We start from the raw sequence: 19,855 nt of genomic DNA, 5'->3' as shown, positions 1-19,855 counted from the left end.
GAAAGTATTTCCAGGCAAGAAACATCACTCTTGTGGTCCTCGAAAAAGAAGAGAGAAGAGCAGAAAGGAAGGGAGATTTTACCGTGGAAGCAATTGCTATGAAGTATTCTCAGGATGCAAGTGCCTCATCGACCACAGACTTTTCTAGTTGGCTCTGTTTTTATCCAAGACGACATGTCTTAACATTTAGAAGTAACTGCTATGGGCAAGCCTGCTGAAGCCCTCGCAGCCGTGTGTGGCACAGGAACAGGGTGGGGGGCCAGAAGGCAGCAGCCTACAAGCCAGGCAGGGGTCCCACACCTCCACATCTGCGTGAAGACAAGCCTCTCAGTCTGCAGCTGTTACAGCAGCCTGTGCAGACCAATACCAGGAGCAGCAGTGAAGTGGGATTTGCTTCCCAGAAAGCCACTACGCTGCCAGTCTTGCTCAGAGTCAGGAAAGGGTAGAAAATCAGGGACAAAGATGCTTCTCCCATGACCATCTATCCCCCTGACCCTCCCCTCGCCCCTGCATTCACCGCTCTCCGTGCCCAGGAGTCCTTTTTCCGTTTTGCTCTACCCCTCCATTCGCTAATCCGCACCCCCCTCCCCAGAGCTGTCGTCCTGCTCTCTCTCTCTCTGTGAGCCTGTCTCTCTTTTGCTTGTTAGTTCAGTTTGTTCATTTAAAAAGATGCTCTTAAACAATCACACGACCTATTCACTTTTGGTGGAGAGTTTTGTTTTGTTTTTTTATTCCTGCAGGATAAACAGGATTTGGGAGCACAGTAGGCCAAAGTCTGCAGGAGCCAGCAGCCCGCCATGGCCGGGAAATTCTGGAGACAGATAAGCCTTCTCCGACTCAGACATCTCAGGGCTTGGCTGTCAACTTTAAATCCCTTTCAAATTCAATCAAGAGGGCTGGTTCTAACCTAAAGGAAGTGCGCAGAGGTCAGGCAGAAAATGAGGCTAAGCCCAGCAAGGGCGCTTCCTGGGAGAAAGACGCTATTTTCCACCCGGCTGAACTATAAATAAGTCACTGCAGGTGGGTGACAGACCAGTGGCTGCCGCAAATTAGAGCTTCCTCTCTGTTTTCCAGACCAGTCCCTTCATCAAGCCCGTCTGCCGGGACACTTTTGTTTTCACAAACCAGGGCTGTCTCGTTCCTCTCTGCCTCCCACCCGCTCCTTCCAGGAAAGGCTCAAAGCCAGAGACCCGTGACCAGCCCGAGAGTGGCCACTTGGCTCTTTTCTAAGAAACGTATCATTATCCCCAGGGCTCAAGAACTATTTGCAGCTGTCGCAGGATGCCTGGCTCTGGCCAGTGCCTATTAAACCAGAAAGCGGGGCTGTAAACAGGCTGCAGAGGCAGGGGTCAGAGTTCACTTCAGAGCCACACCTTGAAGCAAAGAGAAGCAGTGCCTAGCACTCTTCCCGGCAAGAACAGCTTCGGGGCCTGGCAGGCCGACCCCTGGCCTTGGACCCAGTGGACCGGGACTGTTGAAATCGTTACTGATGCTGCTCAGGCACAGCCTCAGTTAATAGTAGCAGAATAAAAGCAGCAGGACACGCATATCACTTACAACATGGCGGGCACTGTTCTAAGTGCTTTATACGTATTATTACAAATTCCATAATCATCCTGTAAGGCAGGTTACTATTATTACCCCCATTTTACAGACAAGGAAGCTGAGGCCCGAGAGAAGAGGCATCCTTGTTTACTTCTGGGGCCTCTGCTGGGGTGCCCCTTTCCCCAACCCTCTGACGCTTCCCAGGGTCCCAGATGAATGAAGGAACTTAGACTTCTGGAAGCTCTGAAGCCCATTTGGCTCCAGGCGTGGCGCCGGCAGGGCCTTTGCAGATGTGGGGGGTGAGGTTGGGTCGCGGGCAGAAAACATCGGTGCTGACTAACCCAGGCCTGTGAGAACTCAGCTGTTCCTTTGTGTGCGCCCAACCCCATGCTTCTCATTTTCCACGACTGCTCTCCAGAGAGCGGTGGTGCTGGGCGGGGAAGGGCAAGAGCAGTGGGAAGGGAGAGAAGGGAGCACGGGAGCTGCAGGAAATGGCAGCTGTCAGAGCCCCCAGTGGTGGAGACTGGAGGTGAGCCTGGAGCTCAGGAAGGCGAATGGATGGGGGCCCAAATCTCTAGACACTTCCACCTCCCGGCCGGGATGCTGACGGGGCCCCTTGGCCCCGAATACCCCTCACTGGGCAAAAAGGTCTGCTCCCTCTTCAAGACCCAGGGTCTCTCTTTTTTAGCTCCTTCCAGACACCTGAGAAGGATGCTGTTAGCTCTGGGTACCATGTTCCTTTGTCCAGAGTGGAAGGGCAGTGAACACCCGTCAGCATGGTTAGGAAGTGGCCCTGTGACCCCTCCAGGTGTTCTCTGGGAAACACCGGGACTCATCCACTTCATAATTTTTTAGTGTAAGATGAAACAACCTCCAATCATTTTGGGGGGGAGAAAGAGGGTGGGGTATCAACTAACCAATCAAGCGATCAAGAATCCATTCATCCATCCACCCATCCATCCACCCACCCATCCATCCATCCAACCATCCATCACCCATCCATCATCCATCCATCATCCATCCACCCATCCATCATCCATCCACCCATCCATCACCCATCCATCCATCCATCCATGCACATGGCTGGGCCCCCAGCGTGGAGCCCAGGGCCTGGCACACACATCCTAGATGCTCAGCAGGGGTGTGATGCACACTGAAAGAACAGAAGAAAATGGAAGGTGTTCTTACCAGATTTCTTTTTCCCAACATGCTCCCTGCACAGGAAAGAAAGGGGGTGAGAAAAAGTAATGAGTCAGTGCCTGTTCTGCGTTGATGTAAGTTAGTCTGTTAGGAAACAGATTCTCTGTCTCGTAACATGTCTAGTCAACAAATAAAATTGAAGCCAGCCCAAGGGACCCAGATTCCTTAAAAAAAAAAAATCCTCTTAATTTTCTCCCTTTCCCAGATAAGTGCTCTGGTGCCCCTGGGGAGGAACTGGTGGCGGTGGCGGTGGGGGTGCCTCCACATTGCACCGAACCTGACGCCCACCTCGCCAGGCACAGGGGAGGAGGCCCTGCTCCATTCTCGGGGTCACTTGAGACTTAGACCTGGAGCAGACATCCCCGGTGACACGGGGACACTACTGCGGGCACACGCAATGCTGCGTGATGGTGACACCCTTACCCTTGTCAGTCAGGTCAGAGTTCACACATGCAACTGCATGACACATGCAGCATCACGACACAGGGTGCCTTTCAGGGGAATTATCCCGTCAGTAAAAAGGTTTCCAGTGTTACAGAGAGAAAAGCGAGGTGAGCAGAGGTCCGGTTGGGACAGGTGTTGTGACAACAGTGACATTAGCTACTTACTACTGAGTAATTTCCCTGTGCTGGGACCCAGCCAGGCCCTGAACTTCTAATTCACTCGTTTACTACTCATAAGAACCCCGGGGGATTGGTGCTCTTTTTATGCCCATTTAACAGATGAGGAAAACGAGGCACAGAGAGGTTAAGTAACTTGCCCTGGGCTACACAGCTAGCAAGTAGCACAGCCAGGGTCCGAACTCACGCCTATCTAATTTTTTAAAATTGAGATATAATTCGCACAGTGTGAAACTCCTTCTTGTAAAGAGTACAATTCACTGGTGTTTAATATATTGATAAGGTTCTACAACCATCACCAGTATCTAGTTCCAGAAAATTATCATCACCCCAAAAAGAAGCCCCCCTTCCCACTAGCAGTGACCCTCCAGCCCCCAGTAAGCGCTACTCTGTGCGCTGTCTGTAATTATCTGTCTGTCATGGACCTTTTACAGGAATGGAATCAGACAATGGGTGCCTTTTCACGTCTGGCTTCTTTAATGTAGCGTCCTGTTTTCAGGGTCCTTGCAAAAGAGCCTGTATCAACACCCCATCCCCCTCGGGCGTGTCTTTCTTGGGCTTTCAGCGTGGGTGGCTGTTGTGGGGGAGGAACTTGGGGGATGAAGGCATGTGAACGAGCTGGCGCTGTCTTTGTAGGAGCAGAGAGGGAGAAGCATCTGGAAGGCCTGCGACTCTGGTCTTCCTGAATGCGAACGAGCATCTCCACGTGGTGCCCACTCCTGCGAGACTCCCGGCAATCAAACAGACCCCCGGCATGAAAGACACCCGTGAAAGACGGCTCTGCCAGCCAAGGAGCGGTGAGAACTGGCTGCGTGCCTCCGTGTGCCAGGCAGTGTGCTAAGTAAGGACTTCACACACGCCGGCCACTCCCAGCCTCTCCGTGACCCTACCACTTCCATTTAAGAAGTGAGGAAGCGAAGTCCCCTGAAAAGCGTCGGAATAAAACTCCAACACCAGGAAGCTGCGGAAGAGGCTCATCCCTTGAATCATCACACACAATGGCCGAGGTGGGGGTGTTGCTCCATTTCGGCCCCGAACTCAGGAAACTCAATGTTGACCACACGCCACTTCTCTCACAGCCTCCCAGTCACCCTGTACTGCGTGGCTGGGGCAGGGAAGTGATCTCAATCCACAGATGAGGGAATGGCGGCAGAAAGGGAGGAGGTGACAGACGCCTCTGTCCCAGTGTGAGGGGGTCCCACAGGGATGCTTCCTTCACCTATAAAGCTCGACTGTCACTACCCACCTACAGTGACAATGAAGGCCCGGCCTGCTTGGGAGAAGTCCCCAAACCAACTTACTCTTTGGGTGGATTCAGGTCCTCAGGTCTCGTCTCAAAGAACTGCAGCACCTCGTCACACTGGGAGATGTAGGGGGGCAGCTGGATCAGGGCCTGGGGAAGGGACACGGGTGAGTGGGAGGAGAGGCGAGGGCGTCGGGTGGGCTATAAACTCGGGGTGCTCCAACCGGGGCGGGCGGCAGGGGCCCGGCAGGAAGGGGGCGGCCTGTTAAAACACGTTGCCTGGACTCCCCCTGCCCGGATCTTCTGATTCGAGTCTGGGGTGGTGCCCGAGAATGGGCCTTTCTAACACTCCCCGGCGCTGCTGCTGGTGCGGGGACCACACACACGCGCGCGTGCGCAGAGTATGTACAGGGTCGGCAAAAGTTAGGTTTATAGCCCTGAGCGCACGGAACAATTTATTCCGTATTATTATGTATTGTACCATGTGCCATACGAACAACTGTGAACCTGTGTTGGCCGCATCCTGTAGGTACATACATATATTACGGTCGTCTCTGCACAAAAAATACGCACGTATTTAGACAAGACCACAACCTGTGATGCTCACGCCATTATTCTTCTACGGCCACCACCTTCGCCGGATGGTGGGCGTCTGCTGGTTGGTGCACCCCACTTCACTCAGAGGGTTGCCTGCCAGGGGGGAACATGCAGGTCATTTCCGACATGCCTGCGTCCATGTTCTAACTCATGGACCTGAAGTGGTGAAGGGGAGGGGCTGGTTTTTAAAAACATTTAATATATATATATATTTATATATTTATTGTTTTTAGAGCAAGAGGAAGGGGGGAGAGAGACAGAGAACCATCAATGGGAGGGAGAAACATCCATCAGTTGCCTCCCGTATGTTTCTCAACTGGGGATCAAACCCACAATCTAGTATGTGTCCCGACCAGGGATAGAACCCGCAATCTTTTGGTGCATGGATGGGGCTCCAACTACCCCAACCACCGGGCCAGGACGCCCAGGGTGCGAAGGGCCTGTTTTATGAGTTAGGCAGAGGCGAGAGGTTCCCGGCTTTACAGGGTTGAAAATGCAAGACCACCCAGTGCCCGAGTTCGGGCTGTTCTGCCACCTGGGCTCACCAGTTAAAGGAGCCTCACCCGCCGCCTCCAGAAGGAGGGTCCGGAGGTGGGCAGGGGCACAAAGCGGGGCTGGCCTTCATTGTGCTGGCGTAGCCACCAGCAGCTCTTCACTCGATGATTCCGTGGACGTTTTTTAGGTCCAGCACTGCACGGGATTCTACGCCAAACGGGAGAGAAGCCGCAGGCACATGTGACCACAAAAGAATCCGAAAGGAAGACCCGGCTTCACCATAAACAAACAGCTCCGTTTAACAAACATTCACTCAAGCCGCCCCTGACCCTGTGCTGAGGACGCAGACCTGAGAGCCGCCGAGTTATTCTCTGCACACACTCCTTCACCAGCTTGTACGGATCTGAGCAGCACGGGCGACTCTGCTGGCCACCCCACCCCGCAGCGGAGGGGCCGGGGGACGTGGGACGGGCTCTCTGTGCAGAAGGCCTCAGTTCCCAGGTGCCTGGCAAGTGCCCTCCCGCCGCCCTCAGTGTGAGGCTGGGCTGCAAAGGGCAAGCCCTGAATCTTCTTTGCAACGAGCCCATCAAAGCCCCCTGCCCACCCTGCAAGGTGATGCTGCTCTTGGACTGCGAAGGGTTAACAGAGAGACGGCTGGGGGTCTCCAGCAGGAGCTGCAGGCACCTGGGATCACCCAGGATTTGTCCTTTTGTGACCGGCTTACTTCATTTAACATAATGTCCCCAAGGTTCATCCGTGTTGTGGCCTGTGTGGGAATTTCCGCCCCTTTCAAAACTATGTAATATTCCATTGTGTGGCTATACCACTTTTGGGTTGCCGACCCCTTATGACCTTGGAGTGAGGCTCTGAATTTAAGCCCCATCCCACCCCACATAAGACCTGCCCTGCCCTAGGACCTCAAGTGGGCAAACCTGTGAGGTGGGTGTTATTTGTTTTTTAAATATTTTATTTATTTATTTAGAGAGAGGGGAAGGGAGGGAGAAAAGGAGAGTAACATCCGTGTGAGAGAGAAACATCGATCGTTTGTCTCTCGCATACCCCCAATCTGGGACCTGGCTCCCAACCCAGGCACGTGCCCTGATCACGAATCGAACCTGGGACCTTGTAGTTCACAGGCCAGCGCTCAGCCCGCCCCAGCCAGGGTGGAGGTGGGTGTTTCAATACGGTCCCTCCCCTGGTCGCTGGCCGCTCTGCCCTTCTGGAGTGAAGGATGCTGACCTGGTGCTTGCGGCTCACTGACTTTTCACATTAACCCCGCAGCAGCGGCGGCGGTTCTGCAGCAGACCCCCAGGACCTGAGCTTCTCCAGGCCCGGGCCTGCCAGCCCAGGAGGGGGAGTGCAGCCCCCCCCCCCACTTCTGGCCGCCTCTCGTGCTGCTTCAGAGCAGCAGGTATTCCTTCTCCAGTCCAGGCCTTGCTGCGGCCCCCGGCCCCCGTGGGTGTCGTCCTCTGAAATCCTGCAGTTCTTGCACTTGGAGCCACATAATGAGGAGCTGGTTACATGCCGGACTGTGGTGTGTCCTGGCTGCTTCGTGTGCAGAAATCCTGCGGCTTCCCCCAGACTGCAGTAACAACATCCCAACTGTTGGCTCAGCACTCAACGGCCCCCTGAAACGAGGTCCGTCTGTGCCGCCGCAGGTACTCCTGCAACATTTGGCCTGTAAACCCACATCCACAGAGGGCAGGGGCATGTGGCTGTTCCTTCTCCATCTCCCCTCCACGTCCAGACAGTGCTGGGGAGACCCCGATACCTGGCCGAAAGGAAGACGGCTAGATGTGGCCACATGTGACTCTGGGGCAAGCGGGGTGGGCCCCGAGGTGGCCTCCCAGGGTGCTTCTTGCTGAAATGCGCAGAGGTCCTGAACCAACCCTGGGACAATGAGGTCCATGGAAACCTCCCGACAGTGCCAAGTTCTCTTTCGGTTTTGAGCAATTCCTGGGAAGTCAACGCCAAACCAAACCCCCAAACTGTAAAATACAGCCAAGTCGCTAATGCAAGGCAGCACTGAAGGCTTTGATGTTTGCCCCTTTCATTTGGGAAGGACAGGCTCACCGTAAAAACATGACCAGGGGCAGGGAAATAATTCTGCTTCTGAAATATTCCAGAACTGCCTGGCGTTTGGCCCGTGATGTCCAGCAGCCATAGTCCCAGGAAAGCCCAGGTCTGTCCTGGGTGGAATCCCGGCCCCACAGTCACAAGTGGCTGGTCGATGCAGGGAAAAGGGAAGAGCAAGTCGTACTTGCTGAGGGGACTCATTAAAGGTCAGATGGGCCCAGTTCCGGATTCTGGCTCCAGTCATGACCATCCCCTCCCTGCCCTTCCGGGTGCCCATCGGTAAAATGGAAATAACGAACACCCACCTCAGAGGGCTGTGTCACCGAGCAAGGGAGCCAGAGGCTAGAAGGACCCTGTGGTGGGCGAGCTGCTTGGGATAAGCAAAAAGTTAGCCCTTTGGCTTTCTGTACTTCAGCCAGCACAGCGCTGTGGTGAGTTCCAGGGGTGAGTCTGGAGTCAGCAAGATGATTACGCTAAATAACGGGCCTGGGCTAGAGGGAAGGCTTGTGGTTTCCCAGTGCAGTCTCGGTCCTCTTTAACTTCAAAAGAATGTCCCAGAAAGTGGACGCTGCTCTCTCTCTTTATGCTTTAAAAATTATATTCCACTGGGGTAAGAACGCTGACCATGAGACACCCCCCTCCGACAAACCTGCAAGTGCCCAGCACGGCGCTGTTGGCCATCGTACGGCCGGCCTCTAGAGCTCACTCTTCCTGCCGACCTAAACGTTGTGCCCGCTGGTTAGTAACTCCCCATTGTCCCCTCTCCCCAGCCCCCAGCCCACCATTTCCCTCTTTCGTCCTACGAATCTGACTCTTTCAGGTCCCTTCTACAAACAGAATTGTTGCAGTATTTGTCCTTCGGTGGCTGGCTTATTTCACTAAGCACAACGTCCTCAAGCTCCATCCAGGCCGTCACAAATGGCCGACGCTCCTCCTTTTTAAGGGCCGAGTGGTGTTGGGTTGTTTGCATCTCCTGCGTTTAGGTGGTTCCCGCGTCTCAGCCACAGTGAACAGTGCGCAGGGAACGCGGTCACGAGCACACTGAGGGATGAGAGGTGGTGGGCACGGGAGAGCCAGAAGCAGAGCTGACCTTGGACATGAACCCTCAGCAAGTGTCACTGCTCTTCGAGATCCTGATTTCAATTCTTTGGGGCAAATACCCAGAAGTGGGATCGCTGGCTGGTACAACGGTTCTGTCGTTAACTTGAGGAGGGACCGCCGCACTGCTTTTCACAGCGGCTGCGCCGTTCTGCTTTCCCACCGATGGGTGCGCAAGGGTCACCGTTTCTGCACATCCTCACCAACACTTACCTTTCCCCCCCTAATAATAGCCATCCTACCAGGTGTGAAGTTATAGCTCACTGCGCTTTTTAAAAAAGATTTATACGTGATTCTTGTTTTTTTAAGAATTTAAAAATAAATAAAAAAGATTTTATTAATTATTTAGAGAGAGAGGAAGGGAAGGAGAAAGAGAGGGAGAGAAACATCGATCTGTCGCTTCTCACACACCCCTAACTGAGAACCTGGCCCGTAACCCAGGCATATGCCCTGACTGGGAATCGAACCAGTGACCTTCAGGTTCACAGGCCAGCACTCAATCCACTGAGCCACACCAGCCAGGGCTCGCTGTGCTTTTGATGGACATTTTCCCGATGATCAGTGACACACTGAATATTTTTATGATCAGGTATATGCACCTGTTGGTCACTTGTGTATCTTAGAAAAATGTCCGCTCAGGTCTTTAGCCCATTGTTTAAATGGAGTTATCAGTGTTTTTACTGTTGAGACAGAGGAGTTCCTTTCTATTTTAGAGACTAACCCCTTATCAGATGTGTGGTTGCGAGCACTTTCGCCCACTTCCGTGGGTTGTCTTCTCACTCTGCTGTTTGCTTTGCCGTGCAGAGCTTTTCAGGATGACGTAGTCCTGCTTGTTTATTTTCACTTTCGCTGTGGGTACTGTTGATATCATATCCACGAGAGCTCACTGCCAGGAGCTCAGAAATAAATCCCTACGTGTGGTCAACTGACCTTGAGCAAGGCGCCGAGAACACACAGTGGGGAAAGGACAGGTCTCTTGGACAAATGGCTCTGGGGAAGCTGGGTGTCCATGTGCAGAAGAATCAAATTGGGCCCTTATTTTACGCTCTACACAAAAATCAACTCAAAATGGAGTAAAGATTTAAACGTAAGACACATTCACCCTTGGCTGGCGTAGCTCACTGGATGGAGCGGGGGTGTGCGAACCAGAGGATCGCGGTTTGATTCCCAGTCAGGACACATGCCTGGGTTGCAGGCCAGTTCCCAGCAGGGGATGCATGAGAGGCAACTACACATTGATATTTCTCTCTCTATATCCTTCCCACCCCCTCTAAATATAAATAAACAAAATCTTTTAAAAAAAGACACATTCCCAGAAGAAAACACGTCTCGAACCTGCCTCCCGGGAGCAGGACCGCGCTCTGCAAAAAGCCTCAGCGATAGCAGGTGGAAAGCCTTTTAAAACATTTTTTTGTTGCTGCTGTTTCATTTTTACTTATTTTTACTTTTGCAGCTCAAGACACCAGTTTTACCTTCTGGTTCTAATACACAGTCTCCTCCCAAATATATACTTTTCAGGAAGTTAACGAAGTGAGTGCAACATTGAAAGGGAAAATATTCATAATAGTACATACAGGAGGGAGTATGTGGTAAAAATCTTGAAGGGAGGTTGCCAGGGACTGGAGTCTGGTAAACACTATTATATGGCCCAGAGTGTGCTCGAAAGCATGACAGCAGGCGGACACATTCACAGACGCGTGTGAGTGCACAATTTAAGCTGCGCCCTAACGAGGGCCTGTTAATTACTGAGGTCCGTCCCACACCGGGAATGCCCATTTCAGCAAGTGAAAGACAACTCACTGGTCCTCACTTCAGAAAAGGTTCCTTCACATCCTTGGTGATCTTGACCTCTGACCTCTGACCATAGCCTTCCCTCACCAGCATAACAGCCATCAGAAATGACTTTCTTTCCTGGTGAAGGAAGGGTGTTCTAGAAATACTCTCAGACACTCTGGCCCTTGCGTGAACCGGACTCGGTGTGCCCAGCGCTGCCGTCCGGTGGTGGGGGTGCCCTGGGCCTGGAGCCCTGAATCCCCTGTGTTCTGCCTCTTCTTGAAGACTTTACATGGTTAGGGTGAGCTGGTCCCCCGTCTGTCTCGAGGAGATGTCCATGCCAAGTGGGGTCAGACACACAGCTGGTATTCCAACGAGCTTTGGGACCACCTGAGCGGCTGTTTGGGGAACTTGTAGGTGGGGCAGGACTTGGCTGAGCCTCGTTTTCATTACGTTTTGATGAGCAGAAGTTCTTCAATTTAATGGAGTAAGTAAGTCGATTGTTTCGCGCTTGGTATTTTTGGTATCTTTAGAAATTCCTCTATACCTAGAGATTATAAAGACATCCTCCTATTTTTATCTTGTGGAACCGTTTATAGCTGCCTCTTACATTTCAGTCTTTCATTTCCTTGGAAATAATTATACGTGTGGTATGAGGGAGAGGTTCGTTCTTTTTGGTTTATTTTTCACATGTGGATATCCATTTACATAGTCATCCCCTCTCCCCTCAGTGATCTGCAAAGCTGCCTTTGTCAGTGACCTCAGCAGCCAAATGTACGCAGGTATTCTTCTGGATTCTCCGTTTTGCCTCATTGGCTTACCTCTCCTTGTGCCCACACCACACTAGGTTAAACGCCGTAACTTTACAATAGATCTGGTAAGCAGGAAGCTTCTTCCATTGTGATGGGCACACTCCTGGTAGCTCGCTGCGGGGGTGTCTAGGGCACTCATCTACTTTTACATGGTGGAGACCACCAGTTTCAAATACAGGTGACAGCGATAGGTTGAAGTGGCTCGCCACAATGACATCGATAGACAGAAATGCTACATAAAAGCCCATGCAGTCTGAAGAAGACTTTGCGGACGTGGTGAAAAAAAGGGGCAGCGTCACCTCCTTCCAGGAGGGCAGCTCCCTCCAAGCTAAGCCCAGGGGATGTGGCCAAAACTAAAAATCCACAATACCTGCTCCGCCTCTGATGCTGCATCCATAGCCAGGGCGGCCACTCCCACCCTGTGCTCGGGGAACACACGCACAGTTTCTTCCCTGGGGTTAATCCAGGCAAGGTCAAGGTCTCTGCACACTCCTGGTCAGATGCAGGAAGCTGCTGCTGTCCCTTATTGCTTCAGGCCTTTAAACCTCCCTTCCCACATCAAATGTCCAGCACCTGGAACTCTCCAGACAGGAGGGAGTTGGGACTGGAGAGAAGCTGGGGGGCTGGGGAAGACGCCAGAGGGTGTGCTCGGGGCTGAGAGACCACAGCTTGTGGGGAAGGTGCCAGCTAGAACTTCCCAGCTGCTCCAGGTGACCCCAAGGGTCCAAAGTTCTTGCCAACAGCTTGGACAAAGGACTTTCAAGCTTTAGATGTTTGGACAGGGACAAAGATAGCTGGGAGACGAGAGTCCTCTGTTTATGCCTGACCGTCCTGCCCCTTACCCCTTTGTACAGGACAGAGAAGGGTTGGAGTTGTATCTGCTTCTATGAGATACATGCTTAAATATTTCGGCTTCTTGAATTTTACATTCTTAGAGAGGCCGTGAGCGGCAGGGGAGGGCCGAGGCCTAAGAGGCCTGGTTCGACTCACAAACTCGCCGATACCATTCTCGTGGGCAGCTCTGGGGGGTCTCCCTGCCTCATATACACAGTGGAACAAAAAAACCTACCGTCCAGGTTACTGGAGAGATAAAACGAGGCCGCGTGTGGCAGAGAAGACACGCCACCAGGAGGGACAGTCTACCCCTGCGTGAGGTCTCCTGCTGTGAGGAGGGTCACCCACCCTCCCCTGCCCCTTTTACATTTTTTCTAGATTGACTAGAATGTAATTTATGTACCCTAAAAGTCACCCATAGAAGTACGCTAAGCTCGATGATATTTAGTAAATTACAGAGCTGAGCAACCGTCACCACAGCCTACTTCTAGAACTCTCCGTCACCTCAGAAACTTCCCCCGGCCTCATTTGCAACGGATCCCTCCTTCCAGCGCCCCAGGCCCCGGAAACCACCGGTCTGTTTTCCGTTTCTATAAATCCGCCTCTTCTGCACATTGCACATAAATGAAATCATACGTTATGCAGTCTTTTTCATCTGGCTTTTTTCCCATCTAGCATCATGTTTCTTGAGATTCATCCACATGGCAACATTTATCATTACTGCACTGCGTTTTATTGTAGAATAATATTCGATTCCAGGGGCATTCTACATTTTATCTGCTCACCCAATGACGGACGTTTGGATGGCTTCCGACTGTGGGCTGTTACGACGTGAAATAATCATGCGCTGTGCTATGAACATTTGCATCCAAGCCTTTGTGTGCATGTAAGGTTTTAATGCTCTTGAGTACATACTTAGAAGTGGCCATATGATACATTTCACTTCCAAAGACACTGCCCGGCTGTTTTCCAATGTGGCCCCCCGGCCCGTGTTCCCAGCTCACCGACGCCTCCAGTCCCCCCCAGGTGCTCAGTGACCCTTGGTCTTCCCTGTCTCGCTGATTACGGCCAGTCTAGTGGCTGTGTGGGCATCGCATTACGGTTTTATATTGCATTGCCCTAATGATTAGTGATTAATGATGTCGAGCCCCTTTTCATGAGCTTGTTGACTATCATCTATCTTCCTTCTATGCAAATCTTCTGCCTGGTTCTAAGCTGGGTTGTCTTTTTATTGCTGCGTTTCAAGAGTTCTTTACGTAGTCTCAATACAAACCCCTTATCAGATATACAAATTATGGATATTTTCTCCTAATTTGTGACACATCTTTTCATTTTCTTCGTGGTATCAACTTATAGAAGTTTATAAGTTGAAGGAAGTCAAATTTAGCAACTTTGGCCCTTTGGTGTCCTATTCAAGAACTCCTTGCCTAAACTAAGGTCGCGAGGATTTTCTCCTACGAAGGTTTTCTTCTAGAAGTTCCATAGTTTTCGTTCTTGTGTTTAGGTCTATGATCCCATTTGAGTTGATGTTCTGTGCATGATGGGTCCAACTTCCTTTTTGCATGAGGATGTCATGTTAACCCACACTATTTGTTGGAAAGATTGTTCTTTCCTGTTGAATTTCTTGGTACCTTTGCTGAAAAATCAGTTGCCTGCAAATCTGTGAGACTTTGCTCCTAGACTCCCAGTTCCATCCCATGGACCTGTGTGCGGATCCAGACAGCTCCACGCTGTGTGGACTACAGCAGCTGCATAGGAGGTTTTGAAAACGGGCAGCACAAGCCCTCCAATTTTGTTCTTTTTCAAAACCAGTTTGGCTATGTTGGGTTCTTTGCATTTCCAATCCCTTTGGGATCATCTTGTTAATTTCTAAAAACCAAAAAGCCTGCCGGGATTTGGGCAGTGATGGCACTGACTCTGTAGATCAGGTTGGGGAACACGGCCTCTTTCCCACTGCTGAGCCTTCCATGCCGTAGACACGGGATGCCTCGCTGTTAAAGCAGAGCTTCTTTAATTTCACTCGGCAGTGTTCTGTAATTTCAGCGTTCAACCCCTGGACTCCTTGTATTAATGTATCCCGAGGTATTTCATTCTTTTCGACGCTACTGTGAGTAGCACTGTTTTATTCATTTCATTTCTGGGTTGTTCATTATACGTGTATAGACATCCAATCGATTTTTGTGTACCGATCTTGTATCGGATGATCTTGCTAATAAGCTCGTTATGAGTGCTGACAGGCTTTCGGTGGGTCGCTTTGGGTTTTGTACAATAAAATCATGTCATCCGTGAATGATGGCGTTTTTACTTCTTCCTCTCCAAACTGTATGTCTTCTGTTTTTTTTTTTGCCCGCCCACCCTGGCTAGAACTTCAAAACAGAGCAGAAGTGACAAGAGCAAATGGACAAGCTTAGTTCCTGATCTCAAGGGAGAGAGAGCATCAGCTGCTCCACTTTTAAGGCATTTCTTGCTATTCCTACCATTTTCCCATCACCATGGCTAATGATTTTAATTTAGAGAAGTACTAAAGATAAGGGAAGCTACACAAACTAAAAAATACGCTTCTTTCCTGACCACAGCCTCACATCAAACAGAGTGTAACTAAAAGCAGGCCCCTTGTTTTTTTTACAGCGTTCAAGAGATTGGAAACCAGCTGCCCTGGGCACTTTTGTACCCTTCATGCACAGTGGGACACTGCCCAGCCACTAAAGGTAGGCTCAAGAAGATGTTTTAATAGCATGGGGAATTCTTATAATATTAAAGACAGCAACAAAAATAACACAGGTAGGATGCTCTCAATGCCATAAAGCAACGCATGGAGGAGAGATAGGAGAGAAAATATATAAAACACTCCATAATTGCTGCCTCTGAGTTGAAAGATCACGGACGACTGTTTTTTCCTCATTTCTTTACCTTTGTTTCAACTGAACAGCTTTCGGCAACGAGCATCAGGAAAGAAGGGAAAACCCGGCCCCGGGGGCAGACACAAGCCGCAGAGAGCTGGCAGCCTTCTGCCTTACCTTACAGTACTCGTCGATAGGGATCAGGCGCTTGACGGCCACGTCCCGGATGTGGCTCCGCCGGAAGAGAATTTTGCCTGAACGAGAGAACACACAGCATCATCAGCGGGCTGCCACAAGCTCTCAGCCAACTGCAGGGGGCGCTGCGGGTGTCTCCAGGAGGCCTGAGTGGGACCCGGACTCTGGCTGTCATCAGTAACCCCTGTTGGACCTGCACAGGGCCTGAGGGACCCCGTGCTTGGTCCTCCAAAGCCCTGTTCATAGCTCTAGTGCAAAGGCTGGAGGGCGTGGGGCCCGGTAGGTAAGTTTGGATGAGTTAAGGGAGGCTGGCACCGACCTGTGGAAGGAAGACACTCTCACTCCTACCTGATGGTCTCAGGTGTGCTGACCGGCTCAGGGTTCTCACGCTGCCGGGGCAGTGCAGCGAACACTCGGACAAGCCCTGCCCTCATGGTTCGGTCTCCTTTCCTCGTCCACCTTCTTTCCGCTCTAGACTTAAGTTCCCCAGCCCGCCCTGGTGTCCCACGATTCTGTGCCTTTCCCTCTGCCCCCAGGATACCCAACCTCACCCACCGTCCCTGTTGGGAAACTCGTACCCGCTGCACATGGTCAAGAGTTTCTGCCCCTTTCTGACTGCGCACATCTCATTACCCATTTGCTGGTCTTCCTTCCTACCAGTCATGACTGCGCACATCTCATTACCCATTTGCTGGTCTTCCTTCCTACCAGTCATGGGGCTCTGCACAGATAGGGACCGACTGGGCCTCAGTCAGTCTGTGCCCTCACCAGGTGGCACTAACATCTGATCGATGCAGGAAGGTGGCTTCCACATGCAAAGACGACACATCCCTGAATGCAGACACCCTGACTGGTGTTTGCAGCAGAAGGCAGCCGAGCCTCCCGTCCTCCCTGAACACCGAGGGTCCATCCAGTACTTGCCCAGTACCATCCTGAGCACTGGGGGGAGGAACCGCAGCCTCCAGCACAACGTACAGGTCAAGGAAGTGGGTCATGGGCAAACGCGAGTATGTACATTTACCACCCAGTGCTCCCAGAAATACCCAAAACACTGAAATGTTATGGGCAGGGGTTGTTTAAAGCAAGTCTGTGGGTTCCCAGGAGTCCCGTCAGGAGAGGGTAGCCAAGCGCATGCGCCAGGCTAGCCTGGGCTCCGGGTTCTGAATGTGTCACACATCGGCAGGGACAGGGAAAGTCAGAAAAAAAGCCATCACGGAAGGCCACAGGGGTGGGAGACAGACATGAGTCCCTCTGCCAGGCTTATGGAGAGCTTCCGGGGGTGGGGGCAGAGTCTAGGGGTCCAAGCTCTGGGAGACCACAGCTGTCCAGGCAGCACAGCATGGACGCCCGCTAGAAGCTTCACCAACCCTGGTCTGAGGTCAAGGAGCAGAGTCTGGGTCACGAAGCTGGCGGGGCAAGGAGAGATGAAGCCCTGTTCTAAGATCAAGCCTGGGCGAGTGGGGACAGGATGGCAGGCAAGGTTCACGTTCCCACGGCAGGACAGAACCGAAAGGGGTGCCAGGAGAAAGCCGACTGATTTTGAAAGATTTGCAATGCAAGCTGGCAAGGAAGACTGGAAGCCAAAAAGACCATTTAGCTAATTCAACATTTAAAAATAATCAAACAACTTGCTTCTGGGTAAAAAAAACACAACACCATTAGGAAATTAGGTAGCTACAGTCAGCATAATTGAGCTTCCTTTCTCATGTCCACCAATTAAGTCACAGTGAGATAAAATACATATTCCTCATAGCCCTTAATAACTAGGAATCTCCTTTGTTAATGACGATCATAGGTTTAATTCGATCACATTTCTGATATACCATGATTAGAAAAATCTAGAAGGAAGTACATCCCAGGGTTCAGAGTGCTTGTCTCTGAGGAGTGGAAGAAAGAGACTTTTGTTTTCTTCTTTATACTTCTGCCAAAGTTTCTACCATAAACATGTAAGGCTTCTAGAATCAGAAAATTTCCAAGTCATTCAGAACAGCAACAACAAAAAAGGCCAATAATGCAGCCACGGGGGAAGGGGCTTACAATCTGACTTTCCTGGAAAGGTCCACATGCAAAGCCCAGGTCCACTTGGTGGGCGCAGGTTCTAGTCGGACCCTCAGTGTGCCAGCGCTGGGGGCCTGCCCTCTTAGCACGGACGGAGGGCGCTCCCCAGCAGGCAGGGACCCTGCTGCCGTGTTGGGTGAGGCCGTCCTTCCCTGAGGGGGAGTGCCCCGACCTCGCAGGATGTTGGGCATCCCGGGCCCAAAGCCAGAGAGGGCTGGTAGCCCTCCCACCCGCCTCCCTCTCCCATGCCCAGTCCCTGTGAGAATCAATTCACCGCCATCGTGGGTGGGAGTTGGAACCCTTAGCCTTGTGCCGCCCTCTAAGCTCCTTCTCAGAATGGGAGAGGAGTCCCTTCCAAAAGGGTTCAGTCCCATTTGGGTATAACTTCCCCTTCTGTAAGCCACAGGGAGGGTGTGGAGTGGGGGGCACAGGCTCCTTCCCGAGAAGGTGCGAGCCGGCTCGACAGGCCCGGGGCTGGCAGTGCCGACGCCCCTCCTGCCCCGCCCCCGGCCCCCAAGAGCAAGGCTGCCATCAGAGGGGATTCACCCACCACCTGGCCTGCAGGGGCTGAGAGGCACAGACAGAGAACTCAGGTGCCTTCGGTGTCCCCACAGGGTGTGACACAATGACAAAGGCATCACTCCCCTCCCTGTGCAGCCTCAGTGGGACGGGAAGCCTGGTGTGGATCCCAGGGCTGCCTCTTACTGACAGCACCGCCTTGGGAGACGCACTGCCACCAGAGGCTGGGTCTCCTCGTCTGTCACGTGGGCACACAGCCCCTTCTCTTTGTGGTCGTCTCTGTCACACACGCTGTGCAGGGCCCAAGGCCCTCACAAACGGGCAATGTCTTTCCGTTTTGCTCCAACTGTTTAGAAGATGCTGCCTTACACTCTGCACTGAAGAGCATGTGTGAGCCCCCAGCTTTATTTCTTAAGACCTGCCTCCTGCTGGCCTATTCGCCATTCACCCTCCGCAGAGCTGGAGTTACTGCTCAGGACAGGCCGCGGCCGGCGTGTCTGCACCTGATGTGAAGTGTTTCCGCGTGAGTCGTGGGGAAGAGGGTGAGCCGGCCTGCACCCATCCCTCGCCGGCCAGCTGGGCCAGCCCGCCTGGGGTGGAAAGGGTGCTCAGTGTGGAGAACAACAGCCTTTGGTGGGAACGAGCAGGCTTTTGTTTTCCACAGTGGACGAAGGCCAAACTGTAATTTTTAATTTGCAAGCTACGTCCTCTGCCAAGTTGGCCGCCCCAGCTCTTACTGGGGTGGAAAATTGCAGAGGGCGGCTCTCCCCTCCCCCTGCCTTTGTGCTAATGTCAGACCTGCTTTTGTTCTGCTGACAGGGCAGGCCTGGCAGAAAAGTGACCCCTAGGAGAGGGAACTTTCTCCCTTGGGTCCCTGACCTTGGCCTCGAGGAAAAGCTGGGAGGTGGCCTGGGAAGGGATGCTCCAGGCGTCCTGGGGCCCAGCAGGACCTCTCCAAGCGACAGTGGGTGTCCTGAGTAGGGAAGTCAGCCGAGTCCCTGAGAACGGTATTCTCATGAATTCGTGGGTGGAAACGAATTACGTAACCACGAAAGCTTTCAGGGGCTTGGGAGAGGGTCGGCTCAAGTTCCTCCCTCTCCTGGGAAGTTTCTCCAGAGCCGGTTTTGCCTTTCATCCAGGAAAGACCTAAAACTCACTGCTTTCCTTTTCTACCGTGGAGAAAATCTTACATTTACAGTCCAGCTCAATGTGAACATTCAGACTGACCACTGAAGTCGGACTCCAAGATATGAAACACCAAGCAATGCCAAAGGAATGTCGCTGGGCCCTGTTTCTGCCTTTACAGAGAACCTACTATGTGTCCGGGGGAGAAGCCCGTGAAGCAGGGATCATGTCCCATTTGATAGACGTGGAAACTGAGGCTCAGTGCAGGGCGGGGTGGAGGTCTCAGGGCTGGTCTGTTTGACTCCAAAGCACGTGCTTGGAGCAATGACATTTGGCTATTGCAGTTGGCACTCCCGGGTGTCTCCAGTAGGGAAAAGAAATTCCAGTGTGATTGCACACTTTCCTCGTGGAAGAACTAAAAACATTAGCTCTTTCAGGCAGACGACCCTCCCAGTGGATGGGGGTCTGGCAAACACACCTTCCCTGTCCCTAAACCCCAGCCACAATGACAGCATCTGGAAGAACCCTGGAGTGGGGGAGCGGGGCCTGGCTCTGGGGTGACCGGGGCGTCTCCCCCACCGCTCGCTGGGCCTGCTCCTGCTTCTGCAAAATGAAAAGATCTGAAGGGCCCTTCCAGCTCGAAATATGTGTGATTTGGGGCGACCACTGCTTTGCTGAGGGTGTGTGTGTAAAAGCAACAGGAAGCGCTCGCCTGTCGCCAGCTCTGTGCAGGCACTCACCACTGCTATTTATGTGCCATCGTCACCTCCAGGTTGCAAATGAAACTCAGGGTGCACCCCAGGAACCAGGGCGTACGAGGAGAGC

The 19,855-nt window shown here is 52.3% G+C and overlaps 1 protein-coding gene across 2 annotated transcripts in view; it reads right to left on the bottom strand.

Annotated features, from left to right (window-relative positions):
* Positions 1–19,855, bottom strand: part of SH3PXD2B (SH3 and PX domains 2B) — a 76,283-nt gene that overhangs the window by 19,457 nt on the left and 36,971 nt on the right. For both annotated transcript variants that reach the window (XM_053656981.1, XM_053656982.1), the window contains exons 4-6: positions 15,311–15,387; positions 4,667–4,758; positions 2,734–2,759 (exon numbers count right to left, since the gene is read on the bottom strand). In XM_053656981.1, coding sequence (XP_053512956.1) covers positions 2,734–2,759; positions 4,667–4,758; positions 15,311–15,387 — 195 coding nt within the window. The remainder of the gene's footprint in view (positions 1–2,733; positions 2,760–4,666; positions 4,759–15,310; positions 15,388–19,855) is intronic.

This window comes from Artibeus jamaicensis, unplaced genomic scaffold (genome assembly GCF_021234435.1).
Source record: "Artibeus jamaicensis isolate MK-2021 breed Jamaican fruit bat unplaced genomic scaffold, CSHL_Jam_final scaffold_3151, whole genome shotgun sequence".
Classification (NCBI taxonomy): domain Eukaryota; kingdom Metazoa; phylum Chordata; class Mammalia; order Chiroptera; family Phyllostomidae; genus Artibeus; species Artibeus jamaicensis.
This window is presented reverse-complemented; position numbering and strand designations above follow the sequence as displayed.